At 39.7% G+C, this 22285-nt stretch overlaps 1 protein-coding gene across 21 annotated transcripts in view; it reads right to left on the bottom strand.

Annotated features, from left to right (window-relative positions):
• The window catches only part of LOC129026130 (zinc finger protein 227-like), a 36261-nt gene extending 26958 nt beyond the window's left edge, over positions 1-9303 (bottom strand). For 12 of the 21 annotated variants that reach the window (XR_010125326.1, XR_010125324.1, XR_010125315.1 and 9 more), the window contains exons 1-3: positions 9247-9298; positions 4890-4947; positions 1219-1345 (exon numbers count right to left, since the gene is read on the bottom strand). Coding sequence is in view for 2 of the 21 variants with exons in the window: in XM_063659907.1 (XP_063515977.1) it covers positions 1219-1345; positions 4890-4947; positions 9247-9254 (193 nt within the window). In the remaining 19 variants the exon portion in view is untranslated. Of the gene's footprint in view, positions 1-1218; positions 1346-1467; positions 1689-4889; positions 4948-8173; positions 9077-9101 lie in introns of those variants that run through there. The other 9 variants (XR_010125322.1, XR_010125327.1, XR_010125319.1 and 6 more) reach the window with 8 other exon arrangements.
• Positions 9304-22285: the final 12982 nt, after the last annotated feature.

Raw genomic sequence — 22285 nt, 5'->3', positions numbered from 1 at the left:
GAGCCAGACACACACAAAAAAGGGGGGGTGGGTAGTTTCCCTGCACAAACTCTCTTCTCTTGTCTACCACCATATGAGACGTGCCTTTCACCTTGCACCATGACTATGAGGCCTCCCCAGGAATGTGGAACTGTAAGTCCAATACATCTCTATCTTTTGTAAATTGCCCAGTCCCGTGTATGTCTTTATCAGCAGTGTGAAAACAGAGTAATACGTCCATAAAAGGGGGATAATAACAGTAACTATCTGTATTAGTCCATTCTCATGTTGCTAATAAAGACATACCCAAGACTGGGTAATTTATAAAGGAAAGAGGTTTAATTGACTCATAGTTCCATGTGGCTGTGGAGGCCTCACAATCATGGCAGAAGGTGAAGGAAGAGCAAAGGGACATCCTACATGGCGGCAGGCAAAGAGAAAGCCTGTGCAGTGGAACACCAATTTATAAAACCATCAAATCTCATGAGACGTAGTCACTCTCATAAGAACAGCACGAGAAAGACCCCTGCCCCATGATTCAGTTACCTCCTACCAGGCCCCTCCTACAACATGTGGGAATTATGGGAGCTACAATTCAAGATGAGACTTGGGTAGGGATATAGACAAACCATATCTCTATCTCATAAACTAAACTTAGGTAACACATAACTGTATATGAACCTCTGAGAAATGAAAATGAGGTTAGATATTTATCAAAAAGTAATCAAATAAGCCAACACTTAGATTACACTTACTACGTACAAGTAAGTGTTGGCTATTGTAACTGCCAACCAAACCAAAGTTCTCTCTTGGTTCCTTTAACACTGGTTTATCCAAAACATTGGATAAACATTGATTTTTCTGCAGAAGCAACCCATAGATCAAGGCTCTTGGTGATGTGTGAATTTTATAAGTCTCATTCTGAGAAATACGAGGAAAGAATGAGAGCCTACATGTGTGATTAGGGGAGGGAGTGATTACTCACTGCTTTGAATGCCCACAGGCCAGGGGTATGAGATTTGGGGAGAGCTCCCTCACAAATCCATCACAAGGGGCCAGATCCTCACACTGATCTGTAAAAACTCATTAACTGCAGGGTTCTAACCTGCACATGCATCTCTTAGGAGTTTTCTTTCCAGTGGTCAAAGTTTCTCTTTGTGATCTAACTGGAGTTTTCTATCTGGTATGAAATGACGATTTCAGGACACAGGTCCAGTGGTCTGATGCTCAGTTACTCACCCACTGAGATGAGGTTCCTGAAGTTTTCCAGCATCGCACCTTGGTACAGGTTTATCTGGGTTTTATCCAATAGAGCAAGCTCTTCCTTGGTGAAGACAACAGCCATGTCCTTGAATGTCACCCTTTCCTAAAACATCAACCACATGCCACGTCAATCATCCACGCAAATGACTGGTCTTAGTCTGTTTGGGCTGCCTTAATAAAATACCACAGTCTGATTAGGTTAAACAAAATAAACTAACTTCTTACTGTTCTGGAGTTTGGAAAGTCTAAGATCAAGTACCACCAAGATAGGTTTCATTCAGGTTTCTTCTCTTGGCTTGTAGACAGCTGTCCTCTCACTGTGTCCTTACATGGCAGAGAGAGAATGAGAGCAAGCTCTGTTGAGGCTCTCTCACAAGGACATTAATCCTATTGGACCAGGGATTCCCAAAGGACAATATTAATCAAATTATAAAATACAGCCCAGGAAATAGGCACAGATAAATCTATACTAAGGTGTTGTGCCGATACACAAGTCTAGTACTGTTCCATGATTTCATTTCTCATCACACACCAAGATTTGGTATTTTCACTTTTTCATGGCAAATTAATCTATTTTTATCATGTTAAAAGGAACTAAGAAGACAGGGTAAATAAAAGCCTGGCTCCTAGATTCAAAAAACACAATAGAGAAAAGGGAGATTTTTAGGATAATTAAGAACACTTGGATATCAACTCGGTATTAAAAAATAGTGGTATCAATGTGAAATTTCTTGAGTATGTTAGCAGTAATGTGGAAATGTAGGAAAATGCTCTTACTCTTAGGAGATACAAGCTGAAATATTTAGGGATGAATTATAATAATGCCTGAAATTTATCCCTAACTGGGTCATCAAAATACAATATAGATATGTGTGCATATACGTATATTATGCATATGTTTGTGGGTGATTGTCAACAATTGGTGAATCTAGGTGAATATTACACATTATGCTATTCTTTCATTTTCCTGATAAATTGAAATTTCTCAAAATAAAAGGATGTGGGGAATAATCTGATATTAATAACCATCTCCTAATCAAGAAACCAATTTTTACGTAAAATATTTCTATTGCTGCATATATCACACAGCTCAGAGTTAAGTATTTACAGATATGTTCTCTCAATAGACTCCGCATCTATAAATAATGCAGAGCTTTCAAACGAAAGTTGTAAGCGGTTACAAAGGACGTCACAAAGAATATTTTCCTAACAATTGTCCAATTACCCAAATCTGACAATGATTAAAATCAAAATCTAGGGGAGTCAGCACGGCTGTCCTAATAGCATCACTCTCTCAGTAACACTACTGTATACCTTCTTCTGTGGGAGGCAATAAAATCGAATTTGAGTTAATCATTCAGGAAACACAGATACCCTGAAGTCTACTTGGGGTGTTCAAATGTAGGGAGAAGGGGTTAGGGATAGAGGTTCACCCAGCCTACGCCCCATTCTCCCTTCTCTGCCTCAACTATAGAGCCTGGGAAAACAAAACACTCATTTCTCCACCACCCTTGTAGCTGGATGGATGCCTTGTAGGAAGCCTAGGCAGCTATTGTCATAGGATGCAGATACAAGGAGAGCCCCAAAATATTAAGAAACCAAATTTATCAACGAATAAACACTTGCAAAAATCTATAAATCTTTTCCTGTCTTAAGTATTCTTGTATAACCATCTATGAAGTATTCTTGTAAAACCTTGAACCTGAATCTATTCAAGCATCTGGTGCTTCCACTTACAAGAAATACTGTGGATAGATAACACATTGAAAGATAAGAAAAGGAAGCAAACAAATGCATTCCAAACATAGGAAAGAACACAGGACACCAAACTTGGTTTCTACAACAAGTCAATAGCAGGAGAGAATAAAGTAGAGGGGCAAATTTCTCTAGATTAAAAGAGATTATGAGACACAACAGCCAACTATATGATAGTATAGACCTTGGTAAGATCCCATTTGAACAAACCAAGGGTTAAAAAATTTTTGAGATAATCAGGGAAATTTGGTTATTGTCTGGGTATTAGATAATACCAAATAATTATTGATTATCTCATTAGTCAATATTTTAGGAAATATATACTGAAATACATAGAGAATGTGGTAAATTAGATTGCTGTTTAGAAATATCCTCTTCTATACTCACTAATCCCACTAAAGGACCAGAGTGTGTTTTCTTACCCCTTTAGTTTTTACTTGGCAATGTAACTTACTCTGGCTATCAAAATGAAGCAGAAGTGAGAATGTGCCAGTTCTAACCTGGGCCTTGACAGATCTCACGCGTTCACTTGCTGTCTTGTTCCTCTGTCTTCACTATGAGGGCACACCCAAGCTAACCAAAACCAGCAGAGTGCTACCAAATATTCATGGCATCGGCTTTAGGTCCAGGCCGTAACCATTGAGGACACTGTTATAGGAGGTTGGAAAAATGGTGACCTGGATGTAGTGGTGAACATTTGGTAAACTGTTGTTGTAATTTAGAAGATAGAAAATTTACCTAATGAATCTTGGACTTGGGCAAGATGGTTTCCAGGCAGAAGGATAAAAGTGTGAGCTCATTCATTTTAGTTGCATATAAAATATAGTACTATAAAAAGTGATGTGCTCAGAGAAAAACCAATACAGTGTAAAATAACATGCCTCTTAAAAATACTCTGGGAAAGAAAAAAATGAAAAAGAGATTAAGCAAATCTCTTTGGCAAAAAGTTAACCATTGAAACTGCATGATGGGTACTGCAAGTGGAGATTCATAATACCATTTGTTTTTTTGTGTACTTTCATAATTAATTTTGTTCATGATTAAAAGAAAATCCTTCCTCCACACTGTCATGGTGTTTTTAATGTGACAACTTGGCTAAGCTACAGTCCTCAGTTATTGAATCAAACACTAATCTAGGTATTGCTATGAAGATAATTTGTAGATGTGATTAAAGTCCATAATCAGTTTACTTTAAGGGAGATTATTCTAACTAATCTGAGTATGTCTGACTCAAAAAACTGAAAGGTCTTATGAGCAGAGCTGAGGCTTCCCTGAGAGGTGGAGAAATTCCACCCATAGACAGCGGCTTCAGTCTGTGTCTAAGAGTTCTGGCCATCCTTCCTGAGGGACTGCCATGTGGATTTTGGACTTGCCTAGTTAGCCTCCATAATCATATAAGTCAATTCCTTAAGATAAATCTCTTAATATATATGTCTTACTGGTTCTGCCTTGCTGGTTGAACTCTGACCAATAGATACCCATTCAAATCTTGTTACTTATCGAACGAGACCAGTGACATTTAGAGTATAGTCAATGTATATGCTGCCCATGCACTCGGATGCTGCGGCAACACCAAATTGCTATAAAAGTTTCTGAACTTACTCTTGATTCTTTTTCCCTCATGGGGCAGTGATAAGTAGTTCATGGACTGGTACTGCTACATGAACCACACTTAGAGTAGCACCAAAGTAGACATCTTGAAATCTGTGAGTTTGTTTCTTCACTTCTATAAAGGGAGTCAAACCATCTGCCTCACAAAGTCATTATGAGCAAGATGAAGTACCTAATACATAGTAGTCATTCAAAAAATGCTGACCTCCTTTCAGAAAGCAGAAGTGTCTGGTTCCTCAGAATGAACAGTATATTTAAAGAGAAAGAACCCCTTAACTTACCTGGAACTTAATCATACCATCTTCCTTTTGGAAAGGGCAGGATTCTGGAAAAGCAGAACTGCAAAGAAGAAAGAATCCATGAGATCATGGATTCAACAAGTTATAAATGAACATTGGTTCCTTCCTTATCTGTACAAATTTCTCTCAGTTCCTTCTCTCCCTAGATATTGTCTCTTCTCGTTCTGAACAGACTGAACTCCCACCTCCTCAAGACTTCCCTAGATTTGTCCCCAGTCCCTCAATCTGAGACCACTGTGTAACTCCTATCTCTCTCCTCAAGCTTTTGGGTCAAAACCTGCACATTCTTTTCCTTTTCTCAGATTTGTGAATGAACTGACATAATCTACATCTGTATAATGCTGGAAAAAAGGCTCCAGAATTGCTGAATAAGGGAGCAATCTCAGGGCTGGGCACTGTGGCTCACGCCTGTAATCCCCAGCAATTTGGGAACCTGAGACAGGTAGATCACTTGAGGCCAGGAGTTCGAGACAAGCCTGGCCAACATGGTGAAATGCTGTCTCTACTAAAAATACAAAATTAGCTGGGATTGGTGGCGGGCACCTGTAGTCCCAGCTACTCAGGAGGCTGAGGCAGGATAATCACTTGAACCTGGGAGGCAGAGGCTGCAGTGAGCTGTGCTTGCACCACTGCACTCCAGCCTGTGCAACAGAGACAGGCTTTGTCTCAAAAAAAAAAAAAGAAAAAAAAAGAGAGAAATCTCAGGATGACAGGGGCCTTCTGCTATTTCCACTTTTACATGCAAGACTTGACCTTCTATGGCCAGGCCTGTGGTCTAAAGAACTTGCAATTAGCCAAGATATACAAATTAAATCCCAATTTTTATTATTATGTTAATCAATAATGCAAATTTTTAAACGTCTACACCTTGACTCTTGGCTTCCTAAACTATCTCTCCAGCAGCCATTCTATCCACTGCTTTTGCAAATATTGATGACACACCTATGACATATAAGACACATCCTCTGCTCTGGAAATGCTCATGGTATACTGAACTATACATGCTCTCAGACAGCAAGTAGCAAAGTAGATAGACAGACCTTCTAAGCTTGCTACTTCATATAAACTAAAGCACCTTCCTGTACTGCTTATATCAGTGGATTCCCTTGCCGATTAGATTCCAGTTGGGTTCAGCCAATGGGGAAAGTCAGCAAGAGATCCAGGGAAGGGACAAGAGTGAAGTCAGAATATTTATTCCCCCAGGTTTTTCCCTAAAGGTTGCTGTGGAATGGCTATGTTCCATATCCATTGACCAAAGTTCATGGCCACCATCAGGCAGCTGTCATCCAATGAATCTTTCTTCAGGTTTTAGCGACTGCCTCCTCCCTTAGCCCTTCAGTCCTAAAGTCAGTAAGTTACCCTGCTATCACTAGCTCTTAAATATTGCCATACCCTTTGTTGATTACCACAGCCTGCCTACAACTTTATAGATTGTCCCTTTATTAAGCTCTTCTCAAATTACCCCATTTGAGTGTTCTGTCTATTTTTTATTGGGATTCCATCAGATAAACCCTGTAAACACAATTGCCTCTCGCCTTTGTGGAGAAACTTACTGAATAAAATTGCCACTTTAAGCACTGTGGAAACTCCAAAGATTAAAAAATAAAAGCCAAAAACCAGGTTTCTGCCTTCTAAGATAGTGCTTCTCACACTATCTGTGATAAAAGACTAGTTTTTTTATTATTATTACTGTTACTTTCAGCCTGTCACAGACTGATATTTTGGTAAGATACAGTAAAAAGAAATTACTGGAAAAAGGAAATTAAGAAGGTATGCAAATTAAAGCCCAATTGTTATTATTATGTTAATCAATAAGACAAAATTTTAAACATCTTCACTCAAGTTCTCAAATTATCTGGTCACAGACCAATATGATTTATTGGCACTGGTCTGTTGGCTACCCTTTGAATTGCAGCTCACAGGGTTATAGAAACAGGTTAATAGAATATGAAATGTCTTTAGGGTAAATCCTTGGACTCTTTTTCTCTCTTTTACTACCTTTAAGAGACATCATTAATCACTTCTTATTTTGGGCTCCAACAAAGGCCAAAATAAGGAAGGTTCAAGTCATTAATACAGCATGAATTACATCATTTTAAAATAGTTAAAACCTACCAAGGAAACACTCCTCCTTTCCCCTGTCAAAAAACTACAAATCCTAAAACAAACAAACAAACAAACAAAAAAAAAAAACCAAGCCGTAGTCTTTTATCCACTGTACTTGCTAAGGATCTTATCATTTAACAAGCACTCAATCAGTGTTTCTTAATATTAACAAATGCACAAATAGACTTGTCTTGGATATTATACATTAGATGCACGTGCAAAGACATAAACTCACCCTGTACTTCCAGTACCTGTTCTCTCTTAAGAGCCAATAATGGGACAGGTTTATTTTCAAGCACACATCTCCACACATGCAGTCACACATATATGGTTGAGGGTTTGGTTTCCTGAATTTCTGGCTTCAGACACTCCCTGCCTGTTTCAACTATGGGCCATGGCAGTAACCAGATGGCACATTCAAATTTGAGGTGAGTTTAATAAACAGACGGCTTACAATGGTGTTGGCTGGGGGTAAGGAAATCAGAGTGGATAATTCTCTATCCTGGGAAGTGACAGGGAGGTGCCATTATACTACCTGGGCTTTAAGAGGTAAGGGAAGGGAGCAGTCCCTGGAGCCTGGAACTGACAGGACTGTGTGGCCAGGACCACCAAAACCATTACCTGTTGTTTAGAAGGGCAGCTAATCTGTGACAATCCTGCAGAGAGAGAACTCGGGGACAAGATCCTCCAACTCACACTTCTTCCTCTCTCCAAACCTTCCTGTTGAGACTTCCCATTGGCCAAAGACAAGCAATGCCAGAAGGCAATGGCGGCCTTTCAAGGCAGACAGCAGGGTGGAAAATGTGGGGAGGCAAAGACAAGGGACACGTGGCACCTCAGGACTCTTGTTTTTTCCCTAACTGCCAAAGTCCACACAGCTCTCTCACACAAATGCCTTTCTCATCCCTCAACCTGATAACTACTCTGATCTGAGGAATACATCACGAATGAGACCAGATGCCCATATCAACCTCTTCAGCGAATGAAGACCTAGAGGAAAAGTGCAGCTGAATCTGGAACTGCAATTGTTCAGAAACACGATCAGAAATGTAATAAAAGCTGCCATTACACCTAAAATAATTAACACTAAATCTCTAACTTTATCAAATATACAGAGAGCATTCAAATTTCAAATTTGTTGAGTGTAATTTAACACTTACATTTGCTCATGTGCTTTATAATACTCAAATTCCGTACTCCCTGGCTCACAGCATGTGAGGTGAGAATGGAGTTAATAATTTGGGGAAGTTCTTTTCTTTTCTTTTCTTTTCTTTTTTTTTTTTTTGAGACAGAGTCTCGCTCTGTTGCCCAGGCTGGAGTGCAGTGGCGCGATCTCAGCTCACTGCAAGCTCCGCCTCCCGGGTTCACACCATTCTCCAACCTCAGCCTCCGGAGTAGCTGGGACTGCAGGCGCCCGCCACCATGCCTGGCAAATTTTTTGTAATTTTTTTTTTTTTTCAGTAGATACGGGGTTTCACCGTATTAGCCAGGATGGTCTCGATCTCCTGACCTCGTGATCCACCCAAAGTGCTGGGATTACAGGAGGGAGGCACCGCGCCAGGCCTGGGACCGTTCTTTTCAAAATGTATGCGGTGATATTAAACTCCTGAGTTATTACAGTCTGAGTTGTTTCTTTATTGCCAGAAGCCGGAACTTCTGCCCTGAAGTCAGAAATGCCCCAATGGAGTCAGAGCTGCTAAAATCCAGAGTTCAGACCCAAGACAAATCCCCATCCAAGAACCTAGGGGTGCTGAGTCAGAATCGCCCGCGCCAAACTGAGCGAGAATAGCCCAAGCCATCCTCTATCTCCAGAGAAAAGCTGCTTAAGCAAATCCCTCATCCCATTCAGGGAGGCACAGCCCCAGCCATTACTCCCAAACTCTGAGCCAGCGCCCCTCTGCCCTCATCCAGAGATGCACATTCCAAGACTGGACCCTAAGCCTCGACCCAAGGTGTCACAGCGCAAGTCGCTGTCACGAAACGTGAAGATGCACGTTTTGTCAAACCCAGGGCTGCTCCCCAAACCGAGCCCACGCGCTTCCCATCCCACCCCGGGTAGGCAGGGGCCGCTGAACTTCCCCAGCCTACCCCACCCACGAGGCCTTATCATTGGTCACCAGTCCCCTATTCCACTCCTCCTACTTCAGTCCACAGGGACAGGTCACAGCTGCACATCCTGCAGCCCTACTCCTGGCTACGCTTCCGAGAGTGGCGCGGTCCACGCTGGACTCACCCCAGCATCCCGAACAATGTCGCCCGCAGCTAGCGTCTGGTACCATGGCGCATGCGCAAGGAGGCCTATGGACTACAATCCCCAGAAAGCCCCACGCGCAGCAGTGGACATTCGCAAGGCTACCAGGGTGAAGGTAGCCTTTGACTTCCGTGCGTTTGGAAGTCCTTTGACTTCCGTGCATTCGTCTAAAATAATGACAATCGTAATAACGATAAAATATTGAAATGTTAAATAAATCACTATCAACGATGAAAAGAAAAAGTTTCAGTATTTTACCACTTGGAAATGAGCACTTTACCATTTTAGTGAAGACTTTTATGGGTTCTTATTTTATAGGCATGTCTTTTAATGTTAAAACCACGAAACTTTTCAATTAAAATTCACTTAAATATTTCCATCCCCGCCCCCCATCATGTTTTGTTTCTGTTGATGAAGACTGCATAATCTACACTTGCAATATAACATACCCTGTAATTTGTTTCCTAGTCTCAGAAGAAGCAGAATGAATTAACCACCATTGTCTGAATCCTTAATAGGAGAATTACAGGAGCACTCGTTACAACATAACAAGAAAACGCGGGAAGTTTTCAGATTCTTTCTGAAAATTTCCCCTTGTTGGGACTTAGGCTTTATTTTACTTTATGTTATTGCATTTAAGATTTAAGATCATTAAAAAGTCAGGAAACAACAGGTGCTGGAGAGGATATGGAGAAATAGGAACACTTTTACACTGTTGGTGGGACTGTAAACTAGTTCAACCATTGTGGAAGTCAGTGTGGCGATTCCTCAGGGATCTAGAAGTAGAAATACCATTTGACCCAGCTATTCCATTACTGGGTATATACCCAAAGGATTATAAATCATGCTGCTATAAAGACACATGCACACGTATGTTCATTGCGGCAGTATTCACAATGGCAAAGACTTGGAACCAACCCAAATGTCCAATAAAGATAGACTGGATTAAGAAAATGTGGCACATATGCACCATGGAATACTATGCAGCCATAATAAATGATGAGTTCATGTCCCTTTTTAGGGGCACGGATGAAGCTGTAAACCATCATTCTCAGCAAACTATAGCAAGGACAAAAAACCAAACACCACATGTTCTCACTCATAGGTGGGAATTGAACAATGAGAACACATGGACACAGGAAGGAGAACATAACACAGCGGGGTCTATTGTGGGGTGGGGAGAAGGGGGAGGGATAGCATTAGGAGATATACTTAATGCTAAATGCGTGCAACACACCAACATGGCACATGTATACATATGTAACAAACCTGCACGTTGCGCACATGTACCCTACAACTTAAAGTATAATAGTAATAAAATTTTAAAAATTTAAGATTTCTATTAAAGAAAATTTTGGGTACCCTAATGGGGTAAGAAAATTGAATAAGAATTCCATTAGAGACCCACAGTTTTAGCCTGGAGGAAAGCCTTGATAATGGGTGAGAACAATCTCTGTCCTAGGAATGGTCGCCTGGTCCTGCTGGCAGAGGCTCTGCTTGAAATATCTGGATGGCATTCCGTTTTCCACTCATCCTTAAGCTGTAGGGGTCGTGAGGCAGTTCCAGTCCTAGAATAGACAGGGAAGTGAAGACCCCCACCTCTAGGCAATGGGCAGGAAATGGTTGAATAATATCCAACTATAGCTTGACATTGCAACTTAGGGCACATAAAGGGACAGTGCCATTTTTTGTCTTATCTCTGTCTTTTGATGTTTACATGTTTGATGTTCTTATATATTGCTCTAAGTTGAAGGATTACTTGATTTAATTTGACATACTTGAATTTTAAAAAACGAGTTCAGGAACATTTTTATTTTTGACCTAATACAAGGTTAATTTTTGTGACATCTGTGTCTATTGGAAAACAATGTGTGTTCTCTATCAGAGGGATATGCATACATTTATATTTTCACCAGACTTGTTAATTGTTTCTATTTAAATTTCGTACGTGCTTATTTGTGCTTACTTAGATTTTTTCATTATGCATCTGTCAATGATTGAGAAGTTCATGTCAAAAAGTCACCCAGGCTGGGCGTGGTGGCTCAAGCCTGTAATCCCAGTACTTTGGGAGGCCGAAGTGGGTAGACCATGCGGTGAGGAGTTCAAGACTACCCTGGCCAGGACGGTGAAACCCCGTCTCTACTCAAAGTACAAAAATTAGCCAGACATGGTGGCAAGCACATGTAGCCTCAGCTACTTGGGAGGCTGAGACAAGAGAATCGCGTGAACCCAGGAGGCGGAGGTTTCAGTGAGCCGAGATCATGCCACTGCACTCCAGCCTCGGCGACAGAGCGAGACTCTGTCTCAAAAAAAAAAAAAAAAAAGGAATAAAGAAAAAGAAAAAGAAAAAAAGTCTATAATGGTAAATTTGTCATTTTCCTCTCTATAGAATTTGCTTTATTTATTTATTTAATTTATTTTTTGAGACTGAGTCTCGCTCTGTTACCCAGGTTGGAGTGCAGTGGCGCCATCTGAACTCACTGCAAGCTCCACCTCCCAGGTTCACGCCATTCTCCTGCCTCAGCCTCCCGAGTAGCTGGGACTACAGGCGCCCGCCACCATGCCTGGCTAATTTTTTTGTATTTTTAGTAGAGGCAGGGTTTCACCGTGTTAGTCAGGATGGTCTCCATCTCCTTGTGGTCTGCCCGCCTCTGCCTCCCAAAGTGCTGGGATTATAGGCGTGAGCCACCGCACTCAGCCTACTTCATTTTTCAAAAGTCGTGTTATTAGGTATACGAGCGGCTTTAGTTTTCAAAAGTCGTGTTATTAGGTATGGAAGTGGCCTGTTCCTTATCTGCAACACTTGGGACCAGAAGAGTTTCAGATTTTTTATTTATTTCAGATTTTGCAATATTTGCATATGCACAATGAGATATCTTGAGGATGAGACCCAAGTCTAAAGCAAAATTCATTTGTGTTTCCTATACACCTTATACACTTTCCCTGAAATTAATTTTATAGAATTATTTGATTAATTTTGTTCACAAGGTTTGTATACAATCTATGTGTGCATTGAACCATCAGAAGCAAAGATTGCCTTCATCGTATGATCAAAGAAAAATCAATTAATGAAAAGAAGAGGAAGAAAGCAAATATTTCAGGTGTGGAAATTTCCTCTTTTGGTGTCATGTTCACATTTCAAAAGTTTCAGATTGTGGAATATTTTGGGTTTTTAAATTTAGTGATGCTGACCCTGTGTAAGTTTCATAATTGTCATATGTTCTTGATGGACCAAAAATTTCATTAACATTTTAAGTACTTTTTATTTTCACCTTGAGTTTACTTTTCATTGCCGACTGTACGTGCTTTCTTTTAATTAGATTTCATCTAGTATTTATTTTTCACTTTGTCCGAAAATTAGCATTTTTTACCTTGTTATTTATATACTCTTTATTATTATAGTTATTTTTAAATGTTACTTTTACCTAATCTAAGAGCTTGTCTTTAGTCTGAAAATACACACTTAAATGGGTGTGTTAGGAACAAAGGAGAAAGTGCTTGTGTAATTGATCTAGGAGCTTCTCCTATTTCCCAACTATGGAACAGTCGCTCTGGCCTGTAATCCTAGTTGATCAAGCAGCTGAGGTGGGCAGATGGCTTGAGCCTGGAAGGTTCAGGGTGCAGTGGGCTATGATGGTGCCACTGTACTCCAGCTTGGGTGAGAGCATGAGATTTTATGTCTAAAAAAAGAAAAAGAAAATGAAAAAGTAGGACAGTGACTATCAAAGAGGAAGGAAATAGCCTCCCTAAGACTCCTTTGAATTGTGTGAGTGATCTTTGCTAGCTCCAGTGACTGGGATATGAGTTTAGTATGCAGAGGTAAGGAATGCTAAACATATTGCATCTGTAAATTAATTCTCTCAACAAAGAAGTCATCCATTCAGAACACCCAACAGTAACCCCTTGAAAATCATTGCTCTAAAGGAAAGAAAATGAAAAACAACAACCTCAGTCAAATAAAAGGAGGGAAAGAAACGATCGAATCAGTAAAGAGAAAGTCAAACTGCTGCTGTTTGCTGATGATATGATCATATACCTAGAAAACCCTAAAGACTCCTTCAAAAAGCTTCTAGAACTCATAAATGAATTCAGCAAAGTTTCAGGATACAAAATTAATGTACACAAATCATACCTCTGCTGTACACCAACAGCAACCAAGCTAAGAATGAAATCAAGAACTCAATGCCTTTTACAATAGCTGCAAAAAAAAAAAAATACTTAGGAATATTTCTAACCGAGGAGGTGAAAGGCCTCTACAAGGAAAACCATAAAACTCTGTTGAAAGAAATCATAGATGACACAAACAAATGGAAACACATCCCATGTTCATGAATGGGTAAATCAACGTTGTAAAAATGACCATACTGCCAAAAGCTGTTTACAAATTCAATGCAAGTTCCATCAAAATAACACCATCATTGTTCCCAGAACTAGAAAAGACAATTCTAAAATTCGTATGGAACCAAAGAAAAGCCCACGGAGCCAAAGCAAGAATAAGCAAAAAGAACAAATCTGGAGGCATCCCATTACCTGACTTCAAACTATACCATAAGGCTATAGTCACATGAACAGCATGGTACTGGCATAAAAATAGACCAAAGACCAATGGAACAGAATACGGAACCAAGAAATAAATTCAAATACTTACCGCCAACTGATATTTGACAAAACAAACAAAAACATAAAGTAAGGAAAAGACCCCCTATTCAGGCCGTGTGCAGTAGCTCAGGCCTGTAATCTCAGCACTTTGGAAGGCCGAGGTGGGTGGATCACAAGGTCAGGATATGGAGACCATCCTGGCTAACACGGTGAAACCCCGTCTCTACTAAAAATGCAAAAAATTAGACTGGCGTGGTGGCGGGGGACTGTAGTCCCAGCTACTCGGGAGGCTGAGGCAGGAGAATGGATTGAACCAAGGAGGCAGAGCCTGCAGTGAGCCGAGATCCCGCCACTGCACTCCAGCCTGGGTGACAGAGCGAGACTCCGTCTCAAAAAAAAAAAAAAAAAAAAAAAAGACCCCCTATTCAAACAAATGTTGCTGGTGTAATTGGCAAGCCACATGTAGAAGAATGTGAATGGATCCTCATCTCTCACATTATAGAAAAATCAACTCAAGATGGATCAAAAACTTAAAACTTGAAACCATAAAAATTCCAGAAAATAACATCAGAAAAACCCTTCAAAACATTAGCTTAGGCAAAGGCTTGATGACCAAGAACCTAAAAGCAAATTCAATAGAAAAAATGATAAATAAGTGAGACTTAATTTAAGTAAAAAGTTTCTGCACAGCAAAAGAAACACTGAGCAGATTAAACTGACAACCCACAAAGGGGGAGAAAATCTTCACAATTCATACTTCTGAAAAAGGATGAATATCCAGAATCTAGAAGTAACTCACACAAATTAGCAAGAAAAATATGAAGAATCCCATCAAAAAATGGGCTAAGGACATAAACAGATAATTCTACAAAGAAGATATACAAATAGCCAACAAACATGAAAAAATGCTCAACATCACGAATGATCAGGGAAATGCAAAACAGAAACACAATGCAATACCACCTTACAGCTGCAAGAATGGCCATAATAAAAAATTTAAAAAATAATAGATGTTGGTGGGTATGTGCTGAAAAGGGAACACTTTTACATTTCTGCTGGGAATGTAAACTACTTCAACCTCTATGGAAAACAGTGTGGTAATTCCTTAAATAACTAAAAGTAGAACTACAATCTGATTTAACAATCCCACTACTGGGTATCTACCCAGAGGAAAAGAAGTCATTATATGAAAAAGATAGTTGCACACACATGTTTATAGCAACATAATATGATGTTTTATAAATATAAGTGATAAAATTCCTCTATTAAAAGTTTATTAGAATTCATCAGTGTTGATATCATCGTTCCAAATTAAAAAAATGTTTTCTGTTCGTTGTTTAGGTTTTTGTTTGTTTGTTTTGATGCATGGTCTTGCTCTTTTGCTTACTTCAGCCTCAGCTTCCTGGGCATGAGTAATCCTCTCACCTCAGTGACCCAGGTAACTGGAACTACAGGTGTGCACCACCATGCCTAATTGATTTTTAAAAATTTTCTTATAGAGTCTCACTGTGTTGCCTAGGCTGGTCTGAAACATCTGTGTTCAAACAATCCTCCCACCTTGGACTGAAAATATGTTGAGATTACAGGCACAAGCCATCATGTCTGGCCAGAAATGTTTTTTTCTTATTTTTTTATTTTTATTTATTATTTATTTTTTTTTTTGAGAAGGAGTCTCTTGCCCTTTTGCCCAGGCTGGAGTGCAATGGCACGATCTTGGCTCACTGCAAGCTCTGACTCCCAGGATCACGCCATTCTCCTGTCTCAGCCTCCCGAGTAGCTGGGACTACAGGTGCCTGCCACCATGCCTGGCTAATTTTTTTGTATTTTTAGTAGAGACAGGGTTTCACCGTGTTAGCCAGGATGGTTTCGATCTCCTGACCTCGTGATTCGCCTGCCTTGGCCTCCGAAAGTCCTGCGATTACAGGCGTGAACCACCAGGCCCGGCCGACAAAAATGTTTTTAATAAGTTTTCTTCCTTTCTTCCCCTCTCGTCTCCCGTATTTATGTCTTCTAGAATCTTAACACTAAATTTTCTTTTTTCCTCATATATTAACAATTATTTAGATTTAACCTTAAGATTTACTGTATATTCTTGCTTGTTGTACATACTGTACATCTTCCTCTATCTTGAATTTATTTATCTTGCTGGACTGTATTCTAAAGAAGTTTTTTCAGAGAGTCTGAAATTGGTAAGTTCCTTGCGTCCTTTTGTCTTATGTCTTCATTCTTCCCTCACAGCAAATGTTGGCTTCCCTGGGCATATAAAACTTAGACACAATTTACAGTTCTTCATAACTTTGAAACATTATCTCTCTCTCTTTTAGTTTTTATTACTGATGAATACTATGATACCAAGTTAATTCTTCAATCTCTAATAGGTAATATTTGGGTTTTACTTTTTTTCTTCAGGCATTTAGGATTTTTTTCTTTATCAGCTGATATTTTACCATAAATTAATTTGATGAGGTTTTTGCTTCTTACTTTTAAGCACTCAGCAGGACCTTTCAATAAGAATCTCAAATTTCTCCTCCAGCTCTGGGATATTTTATTTTATTTTTTTATTTTGAGGTTTTCCTCCCCATTATTGTATATTCCCTCCCTTTTTGATACTCTTATTATCTTTATGTTGGCTCCTTCTTTCATGTCTCTTAATATCCATCTTATGCCCATCATATATCCTAATGTGCCATCTTCTTGCATTACTCTCTGGAATAATCCCTTGCCTAATCTTCCAGCTCACTAATTTGCACCTTCAGCAATATGCATCCATTATTGTGCCCATCAATTCATATTTTTGTTTGAAACTCTGAAATAAAATCATTGTCAACTTAGACCCAGTAGTAGTTATACAAACTGTAAATTGCCTAAATGGAAAAATACTGGGATTCAGAAAATGTACTTCCCATGTACTCCTCTTTATGTACTCTTAAGTGCAGAAGAAGTAACCCTCATGCTGTTACTTGATTATGTGCTGGAGCAAATGAGGTAATAATTTAAGAAAGAGGAAGACTTAGCATCTAGGGAGTAGGAAATTCAACCCTGGATTTTTTGCTGGATCACAGCGAAAGGAAGTCCCAGGAGACTGAACCAGACAGTAATCAGGCCAAGATGGTAATCAGCCCTCAAGGAAGTATAAAGATGGGGGGATCCAGGAAGGGTGAGTCTGGAAAAAGTAGACTCCATACATTATAGAGCATATTTGGAACACTGAAAACTTGGAGAAATAATAACTAAATATAATCTAACAAAAAGCATTTAGAAACACCAGGAAAACAAAAACTGTATGAGTGGTAGTAGAATCATAACCTCCCACATGGCTTTATAGTGAATAATATTAATAGAATTTATATTAATGCATATTAATATAATTATACTAATTGAGACAATGCTGCATTATACTAATGAAGACAATCATCCACACTAATGATACAAGTGGTGTCATATGCTATTGGTAGGTCAAGTAAGATGAGAGACGCTGAAAACTGACAGCTGGATTTGGTGATGTAATCTTAACTAGAGCAGCTATGGGGAAATGTGTGTGTGAGACAAGATGATGTGGAGGTTGTGGGAAGCATGAATGGAGTGAGTTTTAAAAGAATTGGAGGAGAGAAACTGAGGCAGTGTCTCTTGACAACTTGTGGTAAAGAACAGCAGTGAAAGGAGGGAGGGTAGCTAGGAAGGCTAATGGAATCAAATACCATTCCATGCCTACCAAGACTGGAGATGTTAACCAAGTTCCTGAGTTGATGGAAATGCACTGAAAGAGAGTGATGCTCTTGATGCTGGAGAATTGAAGGGGCAGCAGCAGAAACAGAGTACCTGACTAGGCAAGAAGAGATAGGATCTTGGGCACAAGCTGAGGGGATTACAGTTAGAAGGAGGCACAGCCCAGCCATGGTGACATGAAGGCATATGGGGATTCAGTGCAAGAAATTTGCTAGATTTCATGGTAGAAGGTGGAATATTTTTCCTGATTGATTTTATTTTCTCAGTGAAAGGAGAAGCAAGGTCATGAGCTAGAAGGGAGATTGCCTGGAAGCAGTGAGCACTGGCTCATTGTCTGTGACCTGAAATTTAGAGGAAGACCAGGTAGCACAATTGTGTGTTTTTTTCTCCGGCCACTGCTCAGGTAAGTTTGTGATACATTTTCTTGCTGTTGTTGTTTATTTTGATTTTTTGAGACAGAGTTTTGCTCTTGTTGCCCACGCTGGAGTGCAATGATGCGATCTCGGCTCACTGCAAGCTCTGCCTCCTGAGTTCAAGCGATTCTCCTGTCTCAGCCTCCTGAGGAGCTGGGGTTACAGGTTCCCACCACCATGCCCCGCTAATTTTTGTATTTTTGGTAAAGATGGGATTTCACCATGTTGGCCAGGCTATTCTCGAACTCCTGATCTCAGGAGATCCACCCACCTCAGCCTCCAGAAGTGCTGGGATTAAGGCATGAGCCACCATGTCCAACAAGTTTGTGATAAAAATTTGCATTTCATAAGGATAAGAGTTTTGCCACAAGAGCAAGAGAGATAATGGAATGAGAACTCAGGATATATAAAAGGTTGTGGTTATAATGCACTATGGATTGGGTATGGAGAAAAAAACGTGAACATGAGGTGTGTGATAAAGTCATAGAAATTCATGGGTTTATGAATTGAAGTTTCCCTCAGGACAAGGTATTGCTGGATTTGGGATACTAGAGGGAAGGATGCATAAACTTCAGGAACGGGGTTGCAGCTTGATCATGGAAACTGAGGTTTTGATTTTTTTTTTAAATAAGGACTAGTGAATGGCCTTGGAGGAGGATGAATGTGATAGGAAGAAGAACATCATTTGCTTTCCAAAAGTGAAAGAGACTTTGACATAAAATGAAAAGATACAAAGGTTTTGAAATACAAAATGCTGTAAATATTCATGTATATGTAATTTTTATAACACAAAGACCAGAAAAAAATGCATGGCTTTTGTTGTGGGTTAAATCGTGTGCCCTCCCATCCCAAAAATATGTTCAAGTCCTGACACCCAGTACCTATGAACATGACTTTATTGACCAACAGGATCTTTGCAGATATAATCAAGTTAAGATGAGATCACATTAGCTTAGGGTGGACATTAATGAAATGATTTCTGTCCTAAAAAACAGAGGAAACTTTGGACACAGACACACCCAGAGGGAAAACTGCCATGTTAAGATGGAGGCAAAAACTGGAGTGATACAAGCCAGGGGATGCCAAAGATTGCTGGAAACTGAGGCTAGGAAGAGGCAGGGAAGAATTCTTTTCTAGAGCTTTTAGGGAGAGTATGGCCCTGCTGACACCTTGATTTCAGATTTCTATTCTCCAGAACTGTGAGAGAATTAATCTCTGTTGTTTGAAGCCACCCAGTTTCTGGTACTTTCTTACAGCAGCCTGAGGAAACTAATATAGTTTTCAAACACGCATTAAAAAGCACTGAGAAACTAAGATGAAGAACAAAATGTAGACTACATATGACAGCTCAAGAATTATTTTCTGTGGGAGATTGCAGAAGTGACCAAATCCTTCACTCTTGACAATGTGACATTGTAGCACCTTATTTCTTCAAGAGCGGAAGTCTATTCCCCGTCCCTTGAAAGCTGGCTTTGTGACTTGTTTTATCTGACAGAATGCACACCTCTGTTCAGTCTCTTGGGCCTTTGTGACTGCTATGACTTCGTGAGCATGTGACCTGCTGGAGAATAAGACCAAGTGGGGCAGAGTTCCCAGTTGAAGGCCCCACCCCACCCCAGGACCCAGCTGGTGCAGTTGACAAGGATGCGTGAGTTCTATTTTATGCAGTGTTAACTTAGAAGTTGACTCAGATGCATGCGTGAGCCTGGCTGAGGCACACTCAAACTACTGATTTATAGAATTATGAGTTAAACACATAGTAGGTTTTGTTTTGTTTTTTGTTTGTTTGTTTGTTTTTGCGACAAGGAATCTCCTGTCTCAGCCTCCTAAGTGGCTGGGATTACAGGTGCATGCCACCATATGCAGCTAATTTTTGTATTTTTTGTAGAGACAGGGTTTTGCCATGTTTCCCAGACCGGTCTGGAACTCCTCTGCCTAAGTTCCCAAACTGCTGGGATTAAAGGCCTGAGCCAACTCGCCTGGCTCAAATGGTAGTTTTAGAATGCAATAGATAACATATGTCCCAGAACAGAAACCATGTTGGTCACTTTCATTGATCATAATGCAACTAAATTCACAAAAGGACATAAAGAGTGGTCTGTAAGTTATTTATTCACCTCAAGATTGAAAGGAACCTGAGGACACTCTTTAAATGCAGGCTTGGATTAAAGAGGAAATCACAATAATAGTCACATATTATCTGAAAATAAATAAAAACAAAAGAAGTACATATCCAAAACAGTGGAAAATAGCTTAAAATCATACTCGGAGGAAAACTTGTAACATTGGTTAAATTTATGAAACACAAGAGTGAAAATAAATTAACTTCCATTTCAAGAAAGTGGTAATAACAGTGGTAGGTGATATGCATTGAGGGTTTGCGTGTTCTAAGTCTTTCATGTGTATTACTTCGTTTAATTCTCATGTCACACTATAAAATGGGCACTTTTACAATGCTATGTTATGGATAAGGACACTGAGGTACAGAGAACAGCATGTCTAGTAAAAGGCAGACCAATTAGTAAATAATCAAGTACAACAAACTGAGAGGAAGTTTCCAGAGCTCAAGCTTTTTTTTTTTTTTGTGACAGAGTTTTGATCTTTTTGCCCAGGCTGGAGTGCAATGGTACTATCCCAGCTCACTGCAACCTTTGCCTCCTGGGTTCAAGCGATTCTCCTTCCTCAGCCTCCCAATTAGCTGCGATTATAGGCATGAGCCACCATGCCCCGCTAATTTTTTGATTTTAGTAGAGATGGGGTTTCACCAAGGTCATCAGGCTGGCCTTGAACTCCTGACCTCACGTGATCCAACCGCCTCGGCCTCCCAAAGTGCTGGGATTAGAGGCATGAGCCACTGCGCCTGGCCCCATGCTCTTCACACTGAACTTTCTATGTCTCAGATATACAGCAGCAAAACAAAAGCAGAGAAAGTGGAAAGCAGATAATACAGAGGAAACAGAGGTGAAATGAAGAATATAATACTCAGGGAATATATAGAGAACGCAAATATATTTAACAAGCAGTATAAATGCTAAATAAAACAACAACCTCAGAAGAAACCTAAGGTTCATCCCCAAATAGGAAATCCATTCTGAGTGGTCTAAGAGATAAATAACACAAACCTACAATGAGATGATTATTAGAATAAACTTTTCCAGAGAGCAGAACGTGTTAGGAGCTTCTTAACTTATTATATTACTTCCACAAATCCTAGTATAATCTTGATAACCAAATTATACCCTAACAGAGCAACAACAAAAACAACAATAACAACAACAAAAAAAAAATCCAGAAAACTAAAGGAAAATATCTCAATGAATAGAACTGCAAAATTTTATGAAAAGCAGCATACAAAATCCATCAACATATTAAAATTATTACGGTACAACAGTAATGCATGGAAATTCATCATTACTTCATTTAGCAGTATAATTCATCTTATTAAGAAATATTACTTTCTAAAACATATCACCATGAAAACAAATGTCAATCAACAGGTTAAAAGTAAATTTCTTGTTAATACACATAACAGAAGAAACAAGATCAAAACCTAGAAAAAAATACACACAAAGCGTTCATAAATAAGATGAATACCTAACCAGAAATAAACAAGGACTAAATAGCAAGGGGAATACAAAGGAATAAGCTTATAAGAGGATGAAGAGGCAGGGAGAGATGAATCACACCTGTAATCCCAGCACTTTGGAAGGCCAAGGCAGGAGGATAGCTTGAGCCCAGGAGTTTGAGACAAGCCTGGGCAACATAGTGAGACCTCGACTCTACAAAAAATTTAAAAGAAAATTATCAGGTGCAGTGGTGCACACCTGTAGTTCTAGTTACTCAAGAGACTGAGGATCGCCTGAGGCTCTAACTGTACCATTGCAGTCAAGCCTGGGAGAAAGGGTGAGATCCTCTCTCAAAAAATAAGAGGATGGCCAATATCTCCTACCTGGAAAAATTAACATAATGTAATGCCATAATTGTTCGCCTGATGGAAAAAGACTAAAAGGATTAATAAGAGCCAGGTTTTTTTGTTTGTTTGTTTTTGTTTTGAGATGGAGTCTTGCTCTGTCACCCAGGCTGGAGTGCAGTGGCATGTGATCTTGGCTCACTGCAAATTCAACGTCCCAGGTTGAGGCAATTATACTGCCTCAGTCTCCCAAGTAGCTGGGATGACAGGTGTCCACCACTTAAGCAAAAACAGACACACAAACCCCAAACTCTATTCCTAACTATACACAAATATGTGTGTAAATATATAGAAACCGATCTGAAACAACTAA

This window comes from Pongo pygmaeus, chromosome 22 (assembly GCF_028885625.2).
Source record: "Pongo pygmaeus isolate AG05252 chromosome 22, NHGRI_mPonPyg2-v2.0_pri, whole genome shotgun sequence".
NCBI classification, from domain to species: domain Eukaryota; kingdom Metazoa; phylum Chordata; class Mammalia; order Primates; family Hominidae; genus Pongo; species Pongo pygmaeus.
Note: the sequence above shows the minus strand (reverse complement) of the source record. Positions and strands in the feature narration are given on the sequence as shown.